At 39.6% G+C, this 24,281-nt stretch overlaps 1 protein-coding gene and 1 pseudogene across 1 annotated transcript; both read right to left on the bottom strand.

Moving 5' to 3' along the window:
• Positions 1 to 1,045: 1,045 nt before the first annotated feature.
• Positions 1,046 to 2,504, bottom strand: LOC115929150 (annotated as a pseudogene).
• A 6,256-nt stretch (positions 2,505 to 8,760) lies between these two features.
• LOC115929149 (heat shock 70 kDa protein IV-like) lies at positions 8,761 to 21,873 on the bottom strand. The gene is made up of 2 exons (XM_030997487.1): positions 21,411 to 21,873; positions 8,761 to 10,473 (listed from the first exon to the last, which is right to left on the bottom strand). Exons 1-2 carry the CDS (start codon positions 21,596 to 21,598, stop codon positions 8,793 to 8,795), a joined length of 1,869 nt encoding a protein of 622 aa, XP_030853347.1. The 5' UTR covers positions 21,599 to 21,873; the 3' UTR covers positions 8,761 to 8,792.
• Positions 21,874 to 24,281: the final 2,408 nt, after the last annotated feature.

Genomic DNA, 24,281 nt, shown 5'->3' with positions numbered 1-24,281 from the left:
CCCCCTCTTTATCTTCCTCCCCCTCTCTCTCTCTCTCTCTCTCTCTCTCCCTCTCTCTGTCTGCAGTCTCTCTGTGAAGTCTCCCTCTTCTCCTAACTGTTCCACTCCTTTTGACATCCATACTTATATAGATACTCTTCTATTTCTTTCCCTTTCCAAAAATACCATCTAATAAACCAGATAATACGATGTACAAGTTTTTTCCTTTCCTTATCAAATAAGTAATATACTTTATTCACTTAAGCATAATACACATAATTTTTTTAAATAAATAATAAGTTGATAACAAATAAAAATACTAATATGGTAAGCTTTAAAATAAATTTAATTCCTGAACAAACACCATTTGGTACGACCCAGTTATTAATTGCTCGTGACTTGACCGAAATAGAGCAAAATAGATTACATACACTCCACTATGGCGTCGCTATACAAATACAAAAAAAGGTGCAAAACATACTAAATGACTAGTCATCTGGAATATTATTTGAACAAAATAAAGAGGTTTTTTTTAAGCATTATGACGAGAAATTCGCCAGTACAAGCAGTTGATGTGAAATTTAATTTACATTTATGAGCTACATAACTCTTATAACATAATTTAAAGCATACATTGGGGATCTGATTTGTCAAATTTAACTCGTTAACATCACACTTGACCCGACGTGTAAATGGAAATCCATTGTAAATATTTCCATTTTTCATCGCTTTTATATAGCGCTTTACATTGACAATGTCTCTAAGTGCTTAAAAAATATATATTATTATCCCGTTCATCAGATTCAGGCTTGTCCGAAAACAATTTAAGCACAATCTCTGCTCCCTTGGGAGTGTTCCAGTCAGGCGACATTTAATAGACGCTCAAAATGCTGAGCAAACTACATTAACGTTTGCATCCTACTTGATGCCCATTAACGCATGGGCGGAGAGTGGCAAAAGTAGATTATCGACTTGCCAAAGGACGTTAGTGCCGGGCTGAGATTTGACCCCGTACCTTGTATTCTGCGGGCGGGTGACTTATCCACTAGACCACAACACCTATGATGACGATTGCTGGAATTTAATCCACCTCATCAACAGTAGGCCCACCACTGCCTGATGACGATGAGTTGGCCTGTGGTCCAGGGTGATCCGAGTTGCTACCTGCGTGTAATTTAGCCATTATGGGAGAGCATGTCTTCTGCAACTCTTCTAACTTGAACGAGAATTCTTCCTTGTTTACCAAAGAATTGTTATCCATCCAAGTAACGACGTCATCAACTGCTTTTGTCACAACTTCCTTGTCGCTGGAGCTAAGCTTGTTCTCTACCGATATTGATTGCAGACTTGACGTTGAAGGCATAGCTCTCGAGTTGGTTCCTGGCCGTGATGCGTTCCCGCTGAGCATCATCTTCGGCCTTGAATCTCTCGGCATCGTTGATCATCCGATCAATGTCTTCTTTAGATATCCTTCCGCTGTCGTTGGTGATGGTGATCTTGTTGCTACGACCCGTGCTCTCGTCCTTGGCAGTGACGTTCATGATGCCGTTGGCGTCGATGTCGAAAGAGACTTTGATCGTAGGGACGCCCCGAGGTGCAGAAGGTATACAAGATAACTCAAACTGGCCAAGTCGATTATTGTCTTTGGTCATAGCTCTTTCTCCTTCGAGTACATCACACCTCCTTTTGTTTGAACGCCAAGAGAGAGAGGAGCCACATCGACGAGAAGAACATCTTTGATTTTTTCGATCTGGTCGCCAGAGAGGATAGCAGCTTGGACAGCAGCACCATAGGCAACAACTTCATCAGGATTGATAGACTTGTTCAGATCCTTGCCGTTGAGGTATTCCTGGAGAAGTTTCTGGATCTTTGGGATTCGTGTTGATCCACCGACAAGTACCACGGTGTCAATCTTGTTCTTGTCGATCTTAGCATCAATGATGGCCCTCTCTACTGGCTGCAAACACTTTCTGAAGAGATCTGAACACAGCTCCTCAAATCGTGCTCTGCTGACACTGGTGTAGAAGTCGAAGCCTTCGCATAGTGAGTCAACTTCGATGTTTGCTGAAGCACTGCTTGACAGTGTTCTTTTTGCTCGCTCCGCTGCTGTGCGGAGGCGACGAAGCGATCTTGGGCTGGACCTCATGTCTTTCTTATGCTTTCGCTTGAACTCCTCAGCAAGATAATCGACTAGTCTATCATCGAAGTCTTCTCCTCCGAGATGAGTGTCACCGGCTGTCGATTTCACTTCGAAGATATCATCATCAATGACCAGGATCGAGATCGGAGATGAGGACATATTGCTCCTCCTTCAGCTTCTTATCGAGTCCGTAGGCGAGGGCGGCAGCGGTGGGCTCGTTGATGATTCTGAGGACGTTGAGGCCAGCGATCGCACCTGCGTCCTTCGTCGCCTGTCGCTGTTCATCGTTGAAGTAAGCGGGAACAGTGACGACGGCATCCGTGATCTTGAGGGCAACTAGACAGTTAGAGAATAAAATGCACTTCCACATTGTTTTGAGCCCTTGAAATGCATGTCCAAATTTAATACAATCAATACAATTTTTCTCGAATTTCACCCAGAAGCATTTGTATGTCCACGAAAAGTATCGTTTTACCTTACAATATGAAAATCTCAGTTGCCATAAATTTGATCGTGTTCGGTATTCCAGACTTTACATTTTCCATTGGCACTTAATACTATCTAAATGCAACTCTTCCCTCTCCATACCCTCTCTCTCTCTCTCTCTCTCTCTTCCGCTTTCATGCTTATGTTCCGCTATTCCACTATGCATTGTTCACATATTTTTGGGGGGTTAACATGTTTTGCTTATAACAAGGACGTGAGTCCAAGCTTAGCTCGTGGCGACCCCTTTTCTCTATGTGTGATTTTATTAGACCATAATTATGATGTTAACAAATCATAAATTTATGATGATATATATTGAAAAAATCGAACAAGAAACTAGGAATCAATTTATTTGGCCTAATACTCCATTTCTCTCTTCCCTTTGATTCAAGGTTCTCAAATTATTCATCGAAGTTAACAGGTGAACTTTGCAAATGGAAGACAAAAATAACTAGCCAACCTATTGTCTCACGTACTTTAAAAAAAAAATTATGTGTTTTATTAAACAATAAAAAAAACAATCACAATATTTACAAATTATTATAAAAACATTACAAAAAAGCAGTAAAACGCAGATCAAAACCTCACGAAAAGTAAATTTACAACATTTACAACATTATAAAACAGGATTATAAGACAAACTTCCATTTTTTAAAGTGCAAGGGCAGTTTGTTTTTCTTTTTTGCAATACGATATTCAAGATCTTTATTATAGTCTATGTAAGTTCTGAAATCCTGAAAATTGAGTATTTTACTTTGAAATTTGCATAAATAAATGTAGTATTTAAGCATAAGAAATAAATACGTCAAAAACATATCCTTTTCATAGCCAAACATTCTTTCAAATATTGAAAAATTCATTACTTTATTAATCTTCTGATTAATAGTTTAATGGTATCATCCCAAATGGATTTTACAGTCTGACATTCGATGAAAATATGTAGGTAAGTCTCGGGTTCATTATCGCAAAATGAACAATTAAGAGAATTCTTTCGTTTAATTTTGAACAAAAAGTTATTTAATGCTATGGCTTTATGAAATAGTTTGAAATAAAATGAACGAATGCGAGTGCTTATAGAACATTTGAAATTATCAATATGAATCTTGTCCCAATCAACAGGGTTAGGGTCAGAAAGTTCTTTCCAGAATGTTAATTTCTTTTCGGGAACATGTGGCTCTAGTATGACATTATAAGCATATTTGGGAACCTTCCTAGCTTGCACAAGTGTATTGACAAAGGCATCAAAGATTACATCATGATTAAGATCTGATGAGAACAACCAATCAGAAGGAACATTTTTCATAAGAAAATTGTATTTCCTCCTATCCCTAGGATTAATATCGTAATCAAGTATCAATTCTTCAAAAAGTTTGCTACCAGGTTGAGGAGGATTAAGCAAATCAGTTATAAAAATAATACCTTTATCAATCCAACCCTGATACAAAAAATAATTTTTGGATTTTGAGCTAATATTCTTATTAAACCAAATACATTGACAAGATCCAATTGAACAAAAAGCCATATCAAATTCAGCTTTCACAAAGTTTTCTCTAAAAATGTACCACGTTCGAAGGGAATCAGCTAATTGACTCGAGTATAATTTGTTCAAAATTTGGTCCGGGGCATGAGCCTTCCATAAAATGTTCTTTTCTTTATTGAACTTTACTAAAACAGAAAGCTCAATGGATTTCCATAAGCTTATATAATTATCGTCTAGTAGCATCTTCACCCAAGACATTTTCTGAGCAATAGTATATGAATAGGGGTCAATCATTTTTAAACCACATAACGAAAAATCATTACACATGAATTGTCTTTTGACCCTATCATTGCCTCCATTCCATATGAACTTATAAAAAATTGTATTCAATGTTTTAAAAAAAGATTTTGGTATCTTAATACATAACACAGAGAACATATATAAAAGTTGAGGCAACAATACGGTCTTTACGACACAGATCTTCCCAACTAGGGATAAATTTCTAGCGCGCCAACAATTCAGAGCATTTTCAATTGACTTAAGTTTTGTCTTATAATTAAGGTCAAACAAACGGTTGGTATTCAAAGAAAAGTGTATTCCCAATGTCTTAAACTATTCTTTATTCCATTTTAAACCCGTTTCAGATAATGGTTGTTGTAGAGATCCCCACTTGGAGCCAATCCATATAGCCTCTGATTTATTTAAATTAAGTTTACAACCAGAACAACCAGAAAATTTACCAATGGTATCAAATAATGAATTAAGAGAGAGAGGAGACCCATCAATAAAACATGTAGAGTCATCTGCTAGCAGGGAGATTTTCAGATCATTACCTTCTATTGGAATACTTTTAATATTGGTATTTTGACGAACGGCAAGTGCCATAGTTTCAATGACTAATAGAAATAAATATGGGGATATTGGGCACCCTTGAAAAATACCCCTTTCCATATTGAATTGTTTAGTGAGATTTCCATAATTAGTGACATAACTTCTCCTATCCGAATAAAAAGTGTGAATACAGTCAATAAACTTACTACCAAAATTGAATTTTTTTAACACATAAAACAAAAAGCACCAGGAATTTCATTTGATTCAGTGTATTCGATTATATCAATAATCAAGCGGATATTGGTTCTAATATTCCGTCCCTTTAAAAACCCAGACTGGTCAGTGTGAATTAAGTTTGAGAGACACTTTTTAAGGCGGTTGGCAAAGGTTTTTGCTAAAATTTTATAATCAACAGTCAACAAAGATATGGGTCTGAAATTTTTTAAATACAAGTTATTTTTATCTTTTTGGGGGATCAAAGTAATAATACCGTTCCTCTGGGAAAAAGACATTAATCTATGTTGTATTGAAAAATTAAAAGAATCAAATAACATCATTCCAAAAAACAACATAAAATTCCACATGTAGGCCATCAAGACCTGGTGATTTATTGTGTTTCATTGAAGTAATCGTTTCCAGGAGTTCCTGTTTGGAAATAGGAGTTTCTAAAAAGCCTTTATCAGCATCATCCAATTGGGGGATATCAATATGATCCAAAAATGTGTTAATGTCTTTTTGATTGTTGTCTCTATTTTGTTATTTATACACATTTTGGTAAAATACATGGATTTCCTCCAACAACTTTGTTTAATCTACAACAAAATCATCGTTATCATTCTTAATTCTAAAAATACTTTTCTTTTCCCCTATTCTTTTTTCCATATTACAAAAATATCTTGAACTCTTTTCTCCTTCTGCCCAACGAATTCGGGAACGTATAATCAGACCCTGAGTTTCTTGGTCCAAAATTGTGTTCAAACTACTGTTAATTTGTCCCGTTCCACAATAAGTTGATCATTATTATTATCAAAACTCAATTTGAAATTAACTTCTTCTATCTCGTTTATAAGATTGTCTTTACTAGCTTTTCTTTCTATCTTTTTTTTCGGGCACAATATTGTATACAAAAGCCGGTGATTGTACATTTTAAGGAATCCCATAAAGTGTTTGGGTTAAATTGGGTATTAGAATGAATGCGTTTAAAATCTATTGTCTCACGTACTTCAAATAACATGCTACCTGTTCCACTTGGGACCAAATAACAGGGCAAATATTTAAGCTAAATATTGTCCTCGTTTACATTATTTTGTCAGATGAAAGGTAATTACACAAACTGATGATATTATTATGCTCTTGCATTTGCTTTGTAATACCACTTTTGTTCTCAAACTCTATAGCGAACCATAAAGTACAAGAGTGAGTACGGTATACACGACCGCATCTTTTTTTTATGATCATCTTCGTTTATATTCCAATATTATTTTTTATAATCATGTCTGTAAGGACTATCATCGACTAGATGCATTTTTCGTAACAATGATGAAGACGAAGGATGACGGGGGGGGGGGTTACATGCATGTCACCAATTGAATGGCGATAGTACACACACAAAACAGAAAGAGAGCGAGGGAGAGAGCGAGGCACGTGCCCCCCAATTTTTTTTCCAAGATCGGTTTGAACTTTTTTAGACCCCTTTTTTTTTACCTCGATCGATTACATGTATGTGCCCCCCAAACATCAAACTCTGGCTACGTGCCTGATCTACGATAAAGTTCAGATAATAGTTTTTTCCTTTGTTTATCAAATCAGTAATAAACTTTATTCACTATAGAATATTGCTTTGAACTTATATTTCCTTAACAAATGCTGCTCGTGACGTCTAAGATTTTTGCTCGTGGCTTGACCGACATTTTTCATTTCATTTATTTCCAAAATAACAGCAAATAAAATTTACAAATTCATTCCAATTCAAATATTAACATACGAGAAATATACATAACTATGGTACATGCAATACAGTAAAAGTAAACAATAGAGACTAAGAAAATGTTTGCTGGCTATATTACGGTGGAAACTTAGGAAAGCATAGCTTGTAATTTAGGTTCTCTAACATAAAATATCATAGTACAAATCATAAAGTAGAAAATACAAGGAAAAGATGGGGAAAACGGGACGAAACAAAACAAGACAATATAATCATGATAAGACAAGCAAAACAACACAAGCACAAGAAAGGGACACTGAAGTTTGCATTCTGCAGCTATCATGGAATAAAAGCATTGCTCAACATTGGTTGCTATAAACTAAATCCCAAGGGAAAATGTATATGAATAATGGCTTGCATTTGAAGCAAATTAGCATAATGTTGCATTGATTCTTTAAAACTAGCTTTAACTTCAGATTACGTTTAAATGCAAACAGATTTGATGAGACTAATCGAGAAAAAAATTAAAAGATCGGGCCAGTGTAAATTAAGGTTTTCTGTTTACAAAGAGTTCTTAACATTGGAATATGGTAATAAGAAGATTGTCTCGTTGGGTAGTCGAGGAATCTCTCGGGTTTTTTTAACAACAAAGTTAATGCATTAACTCGTCCAGATTCAGTTGATACACAATACAACCCAGACGCAGATTATGTAAATCAAATATTTTTAAAGCAATAATGCAATAAAACAATTGATCTGAACGGACTAATCTGTTCTTATGACAAATTATTCTCATTGCCCTGTTTTGTAGCAACAATCATTTATCCAGTTGATTTATGGAGGAGTTGCCCCATGCTAATATCCCATAATTCAAATATTGAAGGATAAGGGTACTATGCAAATTAAGCAATATATTGGAGGGAAATATCATTTTTAGTTAATTACTCCAACATTTCTAGACTACCTTGATGAAAGGTACATGTACTCTTTCAATGGGTCGCTATACAAATACATTAAAGGTTTTAAACAAGTACTAAAATGACTAGTCATCTGAAACTTTTATTTTTTAAGCATTTTTGGAATCTGATTTGTTAAAGGTAAGTTAAAGGTAACTATGTCCCTTTTGCAGCCAACCTCAAATTCTCTAGAACTTTGCAGGAATTATGAATATGTCATGTATGTCCTATCTGTGAAATTTAAACGTTAGCAGTGTCATAATATTCAAATTATGCAAGGAAACCCGTTTACTTGCTAGACTTCACTGTCAGACACTATTGAGTGACTGACTGACTTTTTTCTTCTTTGGTAATAACATACATAAAAATGAGCTGTAAAGGGTACATGAGCATCTGCCTACATCAATAACCCACTTCTTGTGATGGCCAAAATTAAACTGAGGGAATCTTTGCGCAGCATAGAACGTATGACCATTCTGTACAATGGTCTGAAAATCAAGACTATTACTTATTGGCTCTATAGCTCCTAAGTCGATTTGACAACTAATAGTCGGTATTTTCCAACTTGAAGACATTTTCAAGCCCCACCTTTTTTAGGGAAGTTCTAAATTAGTATTATCTTTCAAATGCCGTTGGAATTTAACCTTTTCATTTTTATAGCCTGCAAATGGGACATAGTACCTTTAAGGGAGGCGCGATAGCCCAGTCGGTAGAGCAGCAGTCTCGTAATCCGGTGACCCGGGTTCGAAACCAAGACGATGCGCTAGTGCCCTTTGGTAAGGCATTAATCCTCACTACCAGGTCCCTTGGAGAGGACCTAAAGCCGTCGGCCGTCTAGTTGCTTACTAACAAGCATTAGGGACTTTTAGATTTGCACGAAGACAATGTGGATTGCTACATGTACGGTCGACGTCCTTTTAATGCACTGCCTTGAATGGACGTCACACGTATTAGTCCACGCAAACCTAAAAGTCCCTATTAATGCTTTCTTAGCAGTCAGGTAAAATAACCTGAGTTACTACCTGCGTGTATTTTAGCCATGATGGGAGAGCATGTCTTCTGCAACTCATTCAACTTGAACGACAGTTCTTCCTTCTTTGCCAAAGGGTTGCTATCCATCCAAGTAATGACGTTATCTACTGTTTTTTTAAAGACTTCCTTGTCGCTGGAGCTAAGCTTGCTCCCTACTGATGCGTCTCTGATTGCGGACTTGACGTTGTAGGCATAGCACTCGAGTTGGTTGCTAGCTGCGATGCGTTCCCGCTGAGCATCATCTTCGGCCTTGAATCTTTCGGCGTCGCTGATCATGCGATCGATTTCGTCTGTAGATATCCTTCCTCTGTCGTTGGTGATGGTGATCTTGTTGCTACGACCCGTGCTCTCATCCTTGGCAGTGACGTCCATAATGCCGTTGGCGTCGATGTCGAAAGAGACCTCGATCTTAGGGACGCCCCGAGGTGCAGGTGGGATACCGGAAAAACGAAACTGGCCAAGTCGATTGTTTTCTTTAGTCATAGCTCTTTCTCCTTCAAACACTTTGATGGTAACGGCAAGCTGGTTGTCCGCATCAGTAGTGAAGGTCTCGGCAGCCTTTGTAGGGATGTTTGTGTTCCTCTCAATGAGCTTTGACATCACACCTCCTTTTACTTCAATGCCAAGAGAGAGAGGGGTCACATCGATTAGAATAACGTCTCTGATTTCTTCGCTTGGGTCATTTGATAGAATGGCAGCTTGGACAGCAGCCCCATAGGCAACAGCTTCATCAGGATTGATAGACTTGTTGAGATCCTTGCCGTTGAGGTATTCCTGGAGAAACTTCTGGATCTTCGGGATCCGTGTTGATCCACCTACAATTACCACGGTGTCAATCTTGTTCTTGTCGATTTTAGCATCGATGATGGCCCTCTCCACTGGCTGCAGACACTTTTTGAAGAGATCTGTACACAGCTCCTCGAATCGTGCTCTGCTGACACTGGTGGAGAAGTCGATACCTTCGTAGAGTGATTCAACTTGGATGTTTGCTGAAGCAGTGCTTGACAGTGATCTCTTTGCTCGCTCTGCTGCTGTTTGGAGGCGACGGAGCGATCTTGGGCTGGACCTCATGTCTTTCCTATGCTTTCGCTTGAACTCCTCAGCGAGATAATCGACTAGTCTATCATCGAAGTCTTCTCCTCCGAGATGAGTGTCACCGGCTGTCGACTTCACTTCGAAGATATCATCATCAATGACCAGGATCGAGACATCGAACGTACCACCACCGAGATCGAAGATGAGGACATGTTGCTCCCCCTTCAGCTTCTTATCGAGTCCGTAGGCGAGGGCGGCAGCGGTGGGCTCGTTGATGATTCTGAGGACGTTGAGGCCAGCGATCACACCTGCGTCCTTCGTCGCCTGTCGCTGTGCATCGTTGAAGTAAGCGGGAACAGTGACGACGGCATCAGTGATTTGCTGGCCAAGATAAGCCTCAGCTGTCTCCTTCATCTTGGTCAAGACCATTGAGCTGATTTCCTCTGGAGCCAATGTCTTCTGTTCTCCCATGTACTCTGCCTGTAGCATTGGCTTGCCTCCTTTATTGATGACGGTGAAAGGCCAGTGCTTCATGTCTGATTGCACGTTGTCATCTGTGAATGACCTCCCAATAAGACGTTTTGCATCAAAGATTGTGTTCTTGGGATTCCTGTAACGATAATAAATAAGAATAGCTTATTGTCACATTGAATTGATAAATAGCTTAATTACACGAGCATAGGCCGCTGTAAGTACATGTACTAATCAGTGTAAGTAGCAGCGCATGTTTTATTATCCAGTCAAATAATAAGTAATTACAGTTATATATTATAAGAAATGCACAGAATTTAGAACCAGTCATGAAATGTTGGTGATAAGAGAGTATCATTACAATTTCAAGCGAATATTGAAATGCAAAATGACGAAAATCTAACATATGTTTGCTCCCTGTTCCATGTTAAACTGAATTGAATTGAATAAGGGAGTTTACAGATAGCACATGGTACAAATGACCCCAAATATCCACAGACCTTTTACACATGGAGAAGTCCCACTTTGAGCATATTAGAATAATAACTGCCAAAGTCCTAGATGTGCTTCATGAATACCTTTTGTTTGCCCTCTTGAAAAGAATACTTCCACCTTAGCGGCGGATCCAGGAATTTCTTACCGGGGGGCGCAAAATCTCATGGGGTGAAATATATGAAAAACGATGGAGCGAGGCGTCAGCGACGAGGGAGCGGAGCGACCAAGCGGGTGTGGGTCTGGGAGGGGTTCAGAACCCCCTCCCTGAGTAGGAAGCATTTGCAATTTTAGAACCACATTAGGAGCATTTTCAGGCACTTCCTGGAGTAATATGACGTAAAATTGCTTTTTCCTACCCCCTCAAAGAGTAGGAATCCAGGGGCGGATGATGGGATCTGGCTTTTTGCTAAGGGGGGGGGGGGGGGGTTGACACAATGACGACACGGAGCATCGTCCACGAGCCGCGAAGCGACGAGGCGATTTTTTTTTTTGTTGCTTTTTTGAACCCCCGTAAGTGATGTTTTCCTGGCATCTATATACTAACACAATGGAGACCATAAAAAAAGCAGTGCATGATAACGTTTTTTTAAATCAAGTAACAGTTTAAGGGGGTTCGACCCAATGACGATGCGGAGCATCGTCCAAGAGCCGCGTAGCGGCGAGGCGATTTTTTTTTTTTTTTTTTTTTTTTGGGGGGGGGGGGATGGCTATTTTGAGCCCCGGTGGGTGATGTTTTCCTGGCATCTACTAACACAATGGAGACCATAAAAAGCAGTGCACGATAACGTCTTTTAAAATCAATTAACAGTTTAAGGGGGGTTTGACCCGATGAAGATGCGGATACTGTGTGGGTCTGCACACATGATGGCGTTTTTCTATTCACATCACATTTTCACTTGGCAGCCCAAGGGGGGGGGGGTTAAACCCCCTAACCCCTCCCCCATCCCCTCACAGATCCGCCACTGGGATCTTTTGCAAACTGGAAGCAATAAGCATTACATGTAGGCGATGTAAAAAAAAGTGCTTGCGAAACGGACAGAAACTTCGCGGCTACAGGGATGACAGAAAATAATATGACAATGAAACCAGCAACCGTGGCAGGATTAATGGCGGGGACAATCTGCATGCTGAAAGAGCACTTAGAATAGGTATATCGGAAAATTAATTCAAGACTAAGTTATAAGTTATAAGTTAGAAGTTATGAAGGAGATAAAATCTTTGGTATTAGTCATGTTCGACTTAAAATTGCATGCCCCCCCTGCCCCTTACCCGGTAAAAAAAAAACACCTTCTTATAATATCATCCCCCTTTCTTTCTTTTCCCTTCTCATTATTCTCCTTTTCCCCCTTTTCTCTCCTCCGTCTTTCCGCCTTTCTTCTTTTTCCGCCTTTTCTCTCCTCTCTCTTTCCCTTTCCCTTCCTTTTTCTCCTCTCCCCTTTTCTTTCCTCCCTCTTTTCTTCTTCTTTCTCTCTTCTCTTTTTTTCTTTTTCCTCTCCTTTTTCTTTCCCCCTCCTTTTTCTCCTTTACTTTTTTTTGGCCGGGGGGGGGACACGTGCCCCCTGTGCCCCTGGATCCGCCACTGCACCTGCGAATCATAGAATGTACCGTTGGTGCATAGATGAATAATGTTACATAACTTTCATGAGCGCATTATCCAGTATTCATCTCGGTGGGTTTACCTTTTTGGTACAAATGACCTTTACCATGCGCAGATTGTATCTGTAAACTCCCTTATTGAATTGAACTTTATTTCATTCATCGTAAAAACATCATAACAAACATATAAAATACAAAACATAGCGTACAAGTTAAAGAGAAACATTTACAATACAATACAACAAATATATATATGAATGTGGAGAGCCAGAGCCAGAGGCTTTATTGGTGCTGCCACCAAAACAGTAATAAAGTATAATGCAGTATTATATTGTTGTTTGAGAAGGTGATTAAAAAATTTTAAATAAAAAATAAAATAAAAAACTCTCCACTGCACACTTTCAAATTACTGCATGGTCACTATTTTGGGGAGATTAAAGATACTACTGTATGTCCCTTTTTGCAGCCAATATCAAATTCTGTAGAACTTTGCAGGAATTATGAATATGTCATGTATGTTATATAGTGAGATTTGAACGTTAGCAGTGTCCTAATATTCAAATTATGGAAGGAAACCTGTTTACTTGTTAGACTTCACTATCAGACTCTATTGAGTGACTGACTGGCTTTTCTTATTCTTTGGTAATATATAACATACATAAAATGAGCTGTAAAGGGTACATGAGCAAAATTAAACTGATTGAATCTTTGCGCAGCATAAAACGTACGACCATTCGGTACAATGGTCTAAAAATCAGACTATTACTTACTGTCTCTGTAGCTCTTAAGTCGATTCGACAACTAATAGCCTTTATTTTCACACTTAAAGACATTTCCAAGCCCCCCCCCCCTTTTTTTTGGGGGGGGGTGGAGTTCTAAATTAGTATTATCTTTCAAATGCCGTTGGAATTTAACCTTTTCATTTTTTGGCCTGAAAATGGGACATAGTACCTGTAACACCTAATAAGATTCCTGTTCATAAAAAGATGTTTTAATTCGTCCACCCGTCATTGAAATTATATATTTTTCAATTATAGTTTCAGATAAACAATTATTGTTTAAACATAGAAAATGATAGGTGCTGCTTTTTAGTATCGGCTTGCATGGTGATGTTGATATACGGGCTTACGGTCGCACCATGTGAGAGAGGGGAAGGATAGGGGAGTCCTGGAAAGGACGGTCGGTCTTTCTTTCTTGAGGGCAGGCGCGGATCCAGGATTTCTTAGGGGGGGGGGGCCAAATTTGAAATTATGCGAGCCAAATATTGGTACGTAATGGTGACCAGCAGCGACGTAATGCAGGGGGATGTAGGGAGGGGCGAGTTTCCCCCCTCCCTCCTCTGCAAAGCGCGGAAGCTATATATGACGTTTCATTAAAGTATTAGAGAAAGAAGACAATTCGTTGTACCGTTCTCGACTCTTAATCCTTCTCTTAATTCAGCCCTCCCCCCTCCGCGCAGCGCGGAAGCTTTGACGTTTCATTTAACTATTATTGAAAGAAGACGATTCGTTATAGCGTTCTCGAAAATTATCCTCGTTTGAATGGAATTTTCCCCTCCCGCGCGAAGCGCGGAAACTTTTACGTTTCATTAAATCATTGACGAAAGAAAACGATTCGTTGTACCGTTCTCGACTCTTAATCCTTGTCTTAATTCAGCCCCCCCCTCCCCCCTCCCCGTCTCGCGCGAAGCGCGGAAGCTTTTACGTTTCATTAAATCATTGGAGAAAGAAAACGATTCGTTGTATCGTTCTCGACTCTTAATCCTTGTCTTAATTCAGCCCCCCTCCGCGAAGCGCGGAAGCTTTGACGTTTCATTAAATTATTAGAGATAAAAGACGATTCGTTGTACCGTTCTCTATACTCTTAATCCTTGTCTTAATTCAGTCCCCCCCCCCCCCTGCGCGAATCGCGCGGACGCTTTGACGGTTCATTAAATTATTAGAGATAGAAGACGATTCGTTGTACCGTTCTCTATACTCTTAATTCTTGTCTGAATTTCAAAGATGTTTTTTGTCTGCTCCTTTTTCTCCCTACGTCCTCTTCGTTTCCTCTCCTCTCTATTTTTTTCTATCCCCCCCCCCCCTGGCTACGCGCCTGCGGTCAGATAAACAAATTTTGATACCTTGTCCGACCCGAGAAGCTCAGGGGTTTTAGGCATTTCATTACGGTCAGATGAACATATTTTTATACCTTATTTGTGACACTGGCAGGACACTAATTGGCGTGAGGTCCAGCGGGCGAAGCCCCCAGAAAACAGGGGTTTTAGGAATTACATTTCCGTCAGATTAGCATCCAGGGGAGTCTAGGGCCCTAGGCGGGGTGCAAGGGACCGAACCCTGGAAGCTCAGGGGATTTTAGGCGTTTAATTTCGGTCAGATGAGCAGCTAGTTAACTATTCTTTCTTTCTTGCTCTCTTTATTTCTATTTCTCTTTACTATACCTTTTCAAAAAAAAAGTGGAGGGGGGGGGGGGCTCGAGGCTTGCGATTCTAGCCGATCCCGGCCCTAACTTTTCTCAAGAATCATATTTCTTGCCTGGCTGTAAATTTAGGAGTTTGTCATTTTCCAACAAACGCATACAAAAGTATAATTTACTAAAAAACTGAGGAAAAATCTCGGAAAGAATTCAGCATTATTTGAAAGCCACCGTTATGGAATTAGAAATAAACCACGTTTGAATTTGAATTCCCCCAAGCCCCCCCCCCCCCACTTTCAGTACGCCAGTGCCCCCTTTTCTTCTTTCTCTTTTTTCTTCTTTCCCTTTCTCTCCTTCTTAAGGTTTGCCGAGGGGGGGGGGGGGGTGGGGGGCAAGGGCCTTTCGGTCCACACCCCGATCCACACGTTGTTGGCGGGATTAACCGGAACTGATCTCCCGTTCTTTTCACCCTTTTCTTTTCTTCTTCCTCTTTTTTGTTCTCTTTTAGCTCTCCTCTTTCACTTTTTCTTCTTTCTCTCTTTGGGGCGGGGGGAGGTAAGGGCCTTTTGCCCCTCCTCGATCCACCGGCGGGAAAATTGCAAATGATATCCCCTTTCTTTTCTTTTCTTCTTTTTCCTTCCCTTTATCTCCTCTTACCTTTTCCCTTTCCTTCCTTCTCTCTTTTTTTTATTGGAGGGGGGGGGTGCAACAGCCTGGGAGGAAAGGCCCTTTCGCCCCCCCCCCCCGATCTCCTTCTTCACCCGTTTCGTTTCTTCTCCCTCTTCTTTCTTCTGGCTCTACACCTCTTACAAAAACAAAATGCAAAAATATCCAAAAAGAGAGGACTGCAATGGGGAACTTTGATTTAAGCTACGCGACCATTATTCTCTCAATTCCTTTCACATTGTATCTCATAACCATGAGAATTGCCAAGCTATTGTATACGTTATTTCGTTACACGAACACACACAAACACACGCACACACACACACACACGCACGCACACACACACACATACACACACACACACAAAATCATAACCTGCACGAGTCTACAAGGTGTGAGAAAACTCTGATTCAGGAAAGAATGCAAGGGTGAAAGTAAAAGCGAAAAAAAGTGGACACTCTCACATGGCTTCCATGGATGCCGTCTTTGTATGGTGGCCCTGAAGGGACATCGCGAATAGACTAAATCGTGAAAAATATGCGATAAAATTCACGATATCGTCAATTTTATCGCATATTTTTCACGAAGAAATTCACGAAATTGACGATATCGTGAACTTTATCGTAAACTTTTCACGATAAAATTGACGATATCGTGAATTTTATCGTGAAAAGTTCACGATATAAAGTTCACGATATCGTCAATTTTATCGTGTACTCTATCGTGTACTCTATCGTGTACTCTCCTGACGGGCGCTTCGTAAACAAAACCAGCCCTAGCTGGGGGAGACAGAGAGAAGGAAAAAAGGGAAAGGGAAAGAGAAGATAAAAGGAAAGAAAGAATAATAAGAAGAAAAGAGGGAAACGGGGGGGGCGAAGGGCTCTTGCCTCCTCCTCACTCCCCCCCCCCCCCCGCCAAAAAATAAATAAGGAGAGAGAGAAGGGAAAGGGAAAGGGAAAGAAAATATAAAAGGAAAGAAAGAAGAGGAAGAAGGAAAGAGGGAAACGGGGGAAGGGCGAAAGGCTCTTACCTCCCCCCCCCCCCCCCCCGCCAAAAAAATAAATAAGAGAGAGAGAGAGAGAAGGGAAAGGGAATGAGAATAAAAAAGGAAAGGAAGAAGAATAAGAAGAAAAGAGGGGCTCTTGCCTCCTCCCCCCTCCCGCGCCAACAAATAAATAGGAGAGAGAGAGAGATAGAGAGAGAAGGGAAAGGGAAAGGGAAAGAAAATATAAAAGGAAAGAAAGAAGAAGAAGACGGAAAGAGGGAAACGGGGGAAGGGCGAAAGGCTCTTACCTCCCCCTCCCCCCTCCCGCCATAAAGGGAAAGAGAAGGGAGAGGGAAAGAAAATATAAAAGGAAAGAAAGAAGAGGAAAAAGAATAAGAAAAGAGGGAAACAGGGGCGAAGGGCTCTTGCCTCCTTTCTTTTCTTTCTTTTCCTTTCTTTCCTATTCTCCCTCTTTTTCGTTTTTCTCTTTCTTTCTTCTCTTTCCCTTTCCTTCTCTCTCTCTCTCTTATTTATTTTTTGGCGGGGGGCGGGGGGACGAGGCAAAAGCCCTTTGCCCCCGTTTCCCTCTTTTCTTCTTCTTCCTCTTCTTTCTTTCCTTTTATCTTCTCTTTCCCTTTCCCTTTTTTCCTTCTCTCTGTCTCCCCCAGCTAGGGCTGGTTTTGTTTACGAAGCGCCCGTCAGGAGAGTACACGATAGAGTACACGATAGAGTACACGATAAAATTGACGATATCGTGAACTTTATATCGTGAACTTTTCACGATAAAATTCACGATATCGTCAATTTCATCGTGAAAAGTTTACGATAAAGTTCACGATATCGTCAATTTCGTGAATTTCTTCGTGAAAAATATGCGATAAAATTGACGATATCGTGAATTTTATCGCATATTTTTCACGATTTAGTCTATTCGCAATGTCCCTTCAGGGCCACCATATCTTTGTTCTCTTTTTGCCTTCTTCTTACTCCTTGACCGTTCGCGCATATTTTTTTTTTATACATAACTGTTTAGCCATATATAGTTCATGTGCAAGCACGTATACCCAGGGAAGAGAAGGTTATGGAAAAGGGAAAACAAAAAAATACATAAGGAGAGTGCAGAGGATAATGGAGAAAGAAAGACAAAGAAATACATAAGAAATACATAACGGAAGGGCTTTTAGGCACCAAATTACGCATCTAGGGACCCGCCTTAGGCCCCTTGGTTGAGTCTAGAGGGCAGAGCCCCCGAAAGCTCAAGGACTTTAGGCATTTAATTACGGCCAGATGAGCAAACAGGGCCCGCCTTAGGGCCCTTGGTGGGTTCCAGGGGGTAGAGCCCCCGGGAGCTCATGGAAAAATACTGCCATTTTAGCAATACTTGTAAATCACTGGTATCAAATTAAAAATAACCCATGTTTAAATTGTATTGGGGGGGGTTACTGCCCCCCCCCCCATCAGTAAGCCAGGGAAAGAGGCGGAGGTGACGGAAGGGACTACCCCCATAAAGCTGTATGATAAGTCTTATATGTAAACCCCTCACAGGTTTTTGAAGTTTTGTTGTGTTATAAAATTACATTCTTTAGCAAAACTACAGCATAAAAACAAGCAATATACTTTTTTCACGCTTCACTTTTACTTTGCCGATATCTAGTGTGCAGTCCGAAGGGTTGTAAATATTTACTAGGTACATTTTAGTTTGACTGAGCAGGAAGGGACTTCTTAAAAGAGCAAGCTGAATATTCATTTTTGGAACACTGATCTATTTCTATAACTTTTAATCTTGTTAACATACTGTGTAATTTGTACATACGTGATACCAACAGAATACATATTTTCTTCAATATTTACTTGTATATTTTTAGGAAATTATGCGAAGGAGCGTAGCGACCGAGCGAGAAGATTTTAGCATTTCTAATAGTCTAAACGCTGTACTCTTGGGCCCACCAGAGCCTTAAAGCGTGTTGCAGTCTTTAGTCAGTATTTGCTATACATTTTGTTGGTGTGCAATTTTTCAAATTATCCATGGGGACGATCCCCCTCAGAAAATTGAAGGAAAACGTGTACCCCGTCAGTATTTTGTGTTTTGCTCAAAAAACTATCCACAAAAAAGGACTATGTATGCCCCTTTTGTGAAGCGACCTATCAATATTAATGTTCACATATCAGTCCCTTTTTGGATTGCCCTCCTCCCGCCCCCCCCCCAAGAAAAAATATTATCACATTGTTACATGTGTGCACAATATATATTGATGTGTCAACCTTACGAAAGTGGTGTTTTCATAATGATTATTGACCCCCTTTAAATTTATATTTATATGGAAGACTTAAGAAGACAACTGTTTACAGTCCAACTAAGGGTGTAGAGCATATCGTGTAGACTAAAATGTGCAATGTTGTTCAATTCCTGAATTCTTTGTTTAAAAAACTTGCTTGCTGTCAATAGTGTATACATTTTTTATACGTTTCAAATGTCTAGTCCGGTTAAAAATAGCACGTAATGATTTCATTATTTGACACGTACTTCACATTGATTTATCTTATCGATAAGCGAAACGATTTGCTTTAGTATCATATAATAAATATAACAGTAATGACAAGTATGGTTTTCCTGAAAATTGCATCATACAATGTATATTAATCGTTATGGAAAATGTTGTATAATATACAACAATGGTCATTAACATTTTCCAGACCATTTATTTAATTACGTTTAATATTGAAGCTGTTGCCCTTTGTATATACATGAACATGAAATAATAAGTAGCCTTGAAAGTGTCGCAATAAATCATGTGTGAGTGAGCTTGAAGTTTAATGGTGTAGGTTTGTTTGAAACTGTATAGCCTTTACTCTGTTTTTAATGAGATATATCTCCAATCAAATCAAATCAAACAGAGCGATGTTATCGTACAACTAAACAATATCAATCTTCTGTTCTAATAAATAGGCCTGGGAAACTTGAAAATTGCATTACAATGTGAATTCATTGTCAGTGAAAATGTAATACAATACACAACAATGGGCAAAAATTGTTTCCAGACCAATGATTTAAGTAAAAAGAACTTACATTTTATATTGAAACTGTTGCCGTTGTATATACATCAGGCGCGGATCCAGGATTTCTTAGGGGGGGGGGGGGGGGGGATTTGAAATTATGCGAGCCAAATATTGGTTCGTAATGGTGACCAGCAGTGACGTAATTGGGGGTGGGTGGGTGCAGGGAGGGGCGAGTTTCCCCCTCCCTCCTCCGCGAAACGCGGAACTTTGACATTTCAATAAATTATTAGAGAAAGAAGACGATTTGCAGGCGCGGATCTACGGGGGGGGGGGTTTAGGGGGTTTAAACCCCCCCCCCCCCCCCCCCTTGGGCGGCCCCCCCCAAAAAAAAAAAAAAAAAAAAAAGGGAAAAAAAAGAAAAAAAGAAAGAAAAAAGAACGCACGCTGAAGAGAAACCCTTTCAAGTGCAAATATTGTGAGAAAATCTTCAACTCATCTGGTAACTTAACCAAACACATGATAACTCTGGATATAACTGTGTATTAAACTGTTACTTGATTTAAAAAGACGTCATCATGCACTGCTTTTTATGGTCTCCATTGTGTTAATAGATGCCAGGAAAACATCACTTACGGGGTTCAAATAAACACCCCAAAAAAAATCGGCTCGCCGCTTCGCGGCTCGTGGACGATGCTCCGCGTCGTCATTATTTTTGTCAAACCCCCCCCCTTAGCAAAAAGCTAGATCCGCCCCTGATTTGTTGTACCGTTCCCAAAAAATAATCCTCGTCTGAATTGAGTTTTCCCCCTCCCGCGCTAAGCGGAAGCTTACGTTTCATTAAATCATTAGAGAAAGAAGACGATTTGTTGTGTCATTATCCTCTTTTTTCCTTTCTTGTATCTCCTCTTTTCCTTTTTTTCTTTCCCTTTCCTTCCTTCTCTTTTATTTTTTGATTGGGGAGGGGGTGCAACAGCCTGGGAGGCAAGTCCTTTTGCCCCCCCCCCCCGATCTACTTCTTCCCTCTTTTCTTTTCTTCTTCCTCTTCTTTTTTCCCTTTCTCTCCTCTTTCCCTTTCCCTTCTTTCCTTCTCTCTCTCTCTCCTTTTTTTTTTTTTTTTTTTTTGCGGGGGGGGGGGGGGGCCAAGGCCCGCTCGGCCCCCTGGATCCGCGCCTGCTTGAGGGTACGGTGTGTGTAGTACCGAAAAGGACTTTTGGTAATCTTTCTCGAGCTTATAATTCTAAAGATGTATAGCGCCGGTTGGAGAGGATGGGCAGTAGGAGGGGCTCGACGTTGCGAACAGGTTGACTATCCGTCGTCAGGAGTGGGGAATAGTAAACAAATATACCATGCACTGAGAGGCTCTTGTTGAAATTATAGATCGAGGTGGCAGGAATAGCACTATTTTCCGTGGGGCGTAGCCCCGAAGAAAATAGTGCTTTTTCTGTCGCCGAGGAATCCATAATTTCACTAGTGGCTTGAAATAGTGCACGACATATTTCGTCGCTGTTTTCACGAAGTGACGGTAGTGAAAAATAATTGCATTCACTTTGCGTTACGATTGTCCTCACTACCGTCACTTCGTGAAAACAAGGACGATTTGTTTTATATTTTTCAAACTAACCTCATATATTAAATATCAATACTAATGTTTACTGTCACTGAAGTTGTATATAGTGCAGGTGCTCTGCCTGGTGAGAGCAGCGCAGACGGACATATTACCGCGACCGCGCCCGATAGCACATAGATCTTGATCGATCGCATATGTATGACGTCATCCATGGTCTAGTGCACTATACCATGGATGACGTCACGGTTACATCATAGCAATGTTATGTTGGGGTCACGTGATGCTCTGTTAAACAATCACTGGACAGGATTTCATATTGATCAAAAATGTTCAAAAAATGGTATAATAAACTTACATTGCCACCTGATTCATTGCAGCTTCACCGATCAATCTTTCTGTATCTGTGAAGGCAACACAACTAGGTGTGATCCGGTTACCCTGATCGTTAGCTATGATCTCCACCTTCCCATTCTGAAAGACCCCAACACAAGAATAGGTGGTACCCAAATCAATTCCAATCGCTGGTGCTTTTCCTGGTGCCATGTTATTGTGCTTGTCGAAGTATTTGATGAAAAACCGTTTCAAAATGTAAAGTTCTCACTGATTAAACCGTCTGCAAATTACTGCGTATATGTTTATATCACCAGGAATTCTGGTCTCAATGAACAGCTGTAGAAATAGAACAATATCGTAGACGAATTTTGCAGTTGAAATTATAAGCCTAATTCGTTTCCTTCAGAGAGTCGTGTGAACTATATGAGAAGTCGATATTCTAATTTGAGTTTGTGAAACGTGGCACCAAACACCGCGTCTATAGAGCAGCTTCCAACTTCAGAGAAGCTTCGAGAGTGAACACAATAATACTAGATACATAATAAACAACTATAGGACTGCGAAGTGGGAAAAACCCAGCTTGTTCTCGAACGTCGGGCCGCGGCGACACGACAAGTATTGTGACGTCGTAGTAGACTGTGCTCTCTTCTCGGCAAATATGCGACGTGCATTGGTTCATTGGTTGATACTAAACACACGTCACAAGCAAACAGTAATTGATAACGGTCTGTAAGTTGTATATACGTTGTATTTACGTTGTCTGTACGTTGTATATTGACAGTATCGTGGGTAGACATTGACAAGAAAAGAAATCAATCTCTACCACTGTGAGTCTGTGACAGAATCCCAGAGTAAACATGTAATTTATTATCTAGGTAGTTATTCTAATGACTTTTCTCAATAAAATGTGTTCATTAATTTCTGCAAAATTATGTAGATAGATTATTAGAAAAAAATAAGAACAGGCATAGGTAAAGAATGGCTGACTAGAATTTCAAATGTGAATACATTATAATATGTGTATACCCCCTCCCCTCTCTTTCTCCCTCTCTCTCTCTCTCTCTCTATATATATATATATATCTCTCTCTCTCTGTTTCTGTCCCTATTTGTTTTCTTCTCTATCTCACCTAGAACACCTAACACTCTTTCACATTCCCTTATTCGCTCTCTTTCTCTCTATCCCTATCTGTGTCTCTCATCATGTTCTGTTTCTGTATATAATTGAACTCAGTTGAACACAAGTGACATGTCTCATCGAAAAGTTCCTCACCTCCTCTCTCTCTCTGTCTCTCTATCCATGTCTCGCTCCCTCTCTCTCTCTCTCTCTCTCTCTTGATATCAAATCTTCTTTATTATCTCTCTTGTCACGATCTCTTTTCCATCTTTCACTTTACCTCTCTTCTCTCCCTCTCCTCCTCCGTCTCCCTTCTCCCTCTTTCTCTCCCTCCGATTCTCTCCCTATATATATATCTCTCTCTCTATCTGAAGTCCGGGGGGGGGGGTACTTACATAAATATATTATGACATGCGGGGAGTTGTCGCTCTAATGGGTCGCTTTTTCACAACAAAATCCTAAACATGGGTCCCATTTTTTTACAAAAATATCTCTAAAAATGGGTCAATTTAAGTTCCAAAATTTCTAAAATTTTAGGGGGTTTGCATGGCCAACACCCGTCAAAAATTGTCAAAAATGGGCTTGTATTTCGCGAAAAAACCCTAAAATGGGTACCCTTTTCTGCCAAAATGACCCTTAAAAATGTAGGAAAAATTGAGCGGCTAACCCCCACCCGAACCAAATCTGAGTACCCCCCCCCCCCCTATAGCCTTTCTCTTCATCTCTTTGGTCCACTCCTTTTGACATCAATAATTATGTAGGAGCTCTGACTTTTTCTTTTCCCCTTTCAAAATACCATCTACGATAAAGTTCAGATAATACTGTACGATGTACAAATTTTTTTCCTTTGTTTATCAAATCAGTAATAAACTTTATTCACTATATCATATAATGTTTCATAAACATTTTCTATAAATACTAATTTTGATAACAAATAAAACTACTAATATGGTAATCTTTAAAATGAATGAATATATTTATGTATTTAGATATGCAATGTTCTGAAATAGGCATAATGCTGTGAACTTATATTTCCTTAACAAATGCTGCTAAATGGTACATGTACTAAGAAGATTGTCTCGTTGGGTAATCGTGTGTGTGTGTGTGTGTGTGTGTGTGTGTGTGTAATTGGGTTTGTACAGACGTGTATCAATCAGATATGATTATTTACGTCTGGGGACTGACTTTTAACGTCACCATCCAAAAGACATGACTCAGTTTCGAACCTGCGTCCTCGGCTGAATCAGTTTGTAACTTCCACTGTTAGCTGGATTACAGGCGAACGCCACAACGCCTAGTTATGGCGTGGAATCTCTCTTTTTTTTTAAACAACAAAGTTAATGCATGAGGCAACTCGTTCAGATTCAGTTGATACACAATACAACCCAGACGCAGATTATGTAAATCAAATAATCAATAATCTGTTTTTTATGACTAATTATTCTCATTGCCCTCTTTTGTAGTAACAATAATTTATCCTGTTGATTTTTGGAGGAGTTGCCCCATGCTAACATCCCATAATTCAAATATTGAAGGATAAGGGTACTATGCAATTTAAGCAGTATATTGGAAGGAAATGTCATTTTTAGTTAATTACTCCAACATTTTTTAGAGCAACCTAGATGAAAGGTGGATATACTCTGCCATGGGGTTGCTATACAAATACATTAAAGGAGAAAAAGTACTAAAATGACTAGTCATCTAGAACATTAATTGAATAAGATAAACAGTTATTTTTCTAAAGCATAATAACAAAAATATAATATGATATAAAATA

Source organism: Strongylocentrotus purpuratus, unplaced genomic scaffold, assembly GCF_000002235.5.
Source record: "Strongylocentrotus purpuratus isolate Spur 01 unplaced genomic scaffold, Spur_5.0 spur5_scaffold_4, whole genome shotgun sequence".
NCBI lineage: Eukaryota > Metazoa > Echinodermata > Echinoidea > Camarodonta > Strongylocentrotidae > Strongylocentrotus > Strongylocentrotus purpuratus.
Note: the sequence above shows the minus strand (reverse complement) of the source record. Positions and strands in the feature narration are given on the sequence as shown.

What these genes read in the sequence shown, in the direction of transcription:
- LOC115929149 (XM_030997487.1), bottom strand. Translation starts at nt 21,598, where the DNA reads ATGGCACCAGGAAAAGCACCAGCGATTGGAATTGATTTGGGTACCACC. An exon ending in GCAATGAATCAGGTGGCAAT is followed by an intron (nt 10,474 to 21,410) that starts GTAAGTTTATTA and finishes TTATCGTTACAG; the next exon opens with GAATCCCAAGAACACAATCT.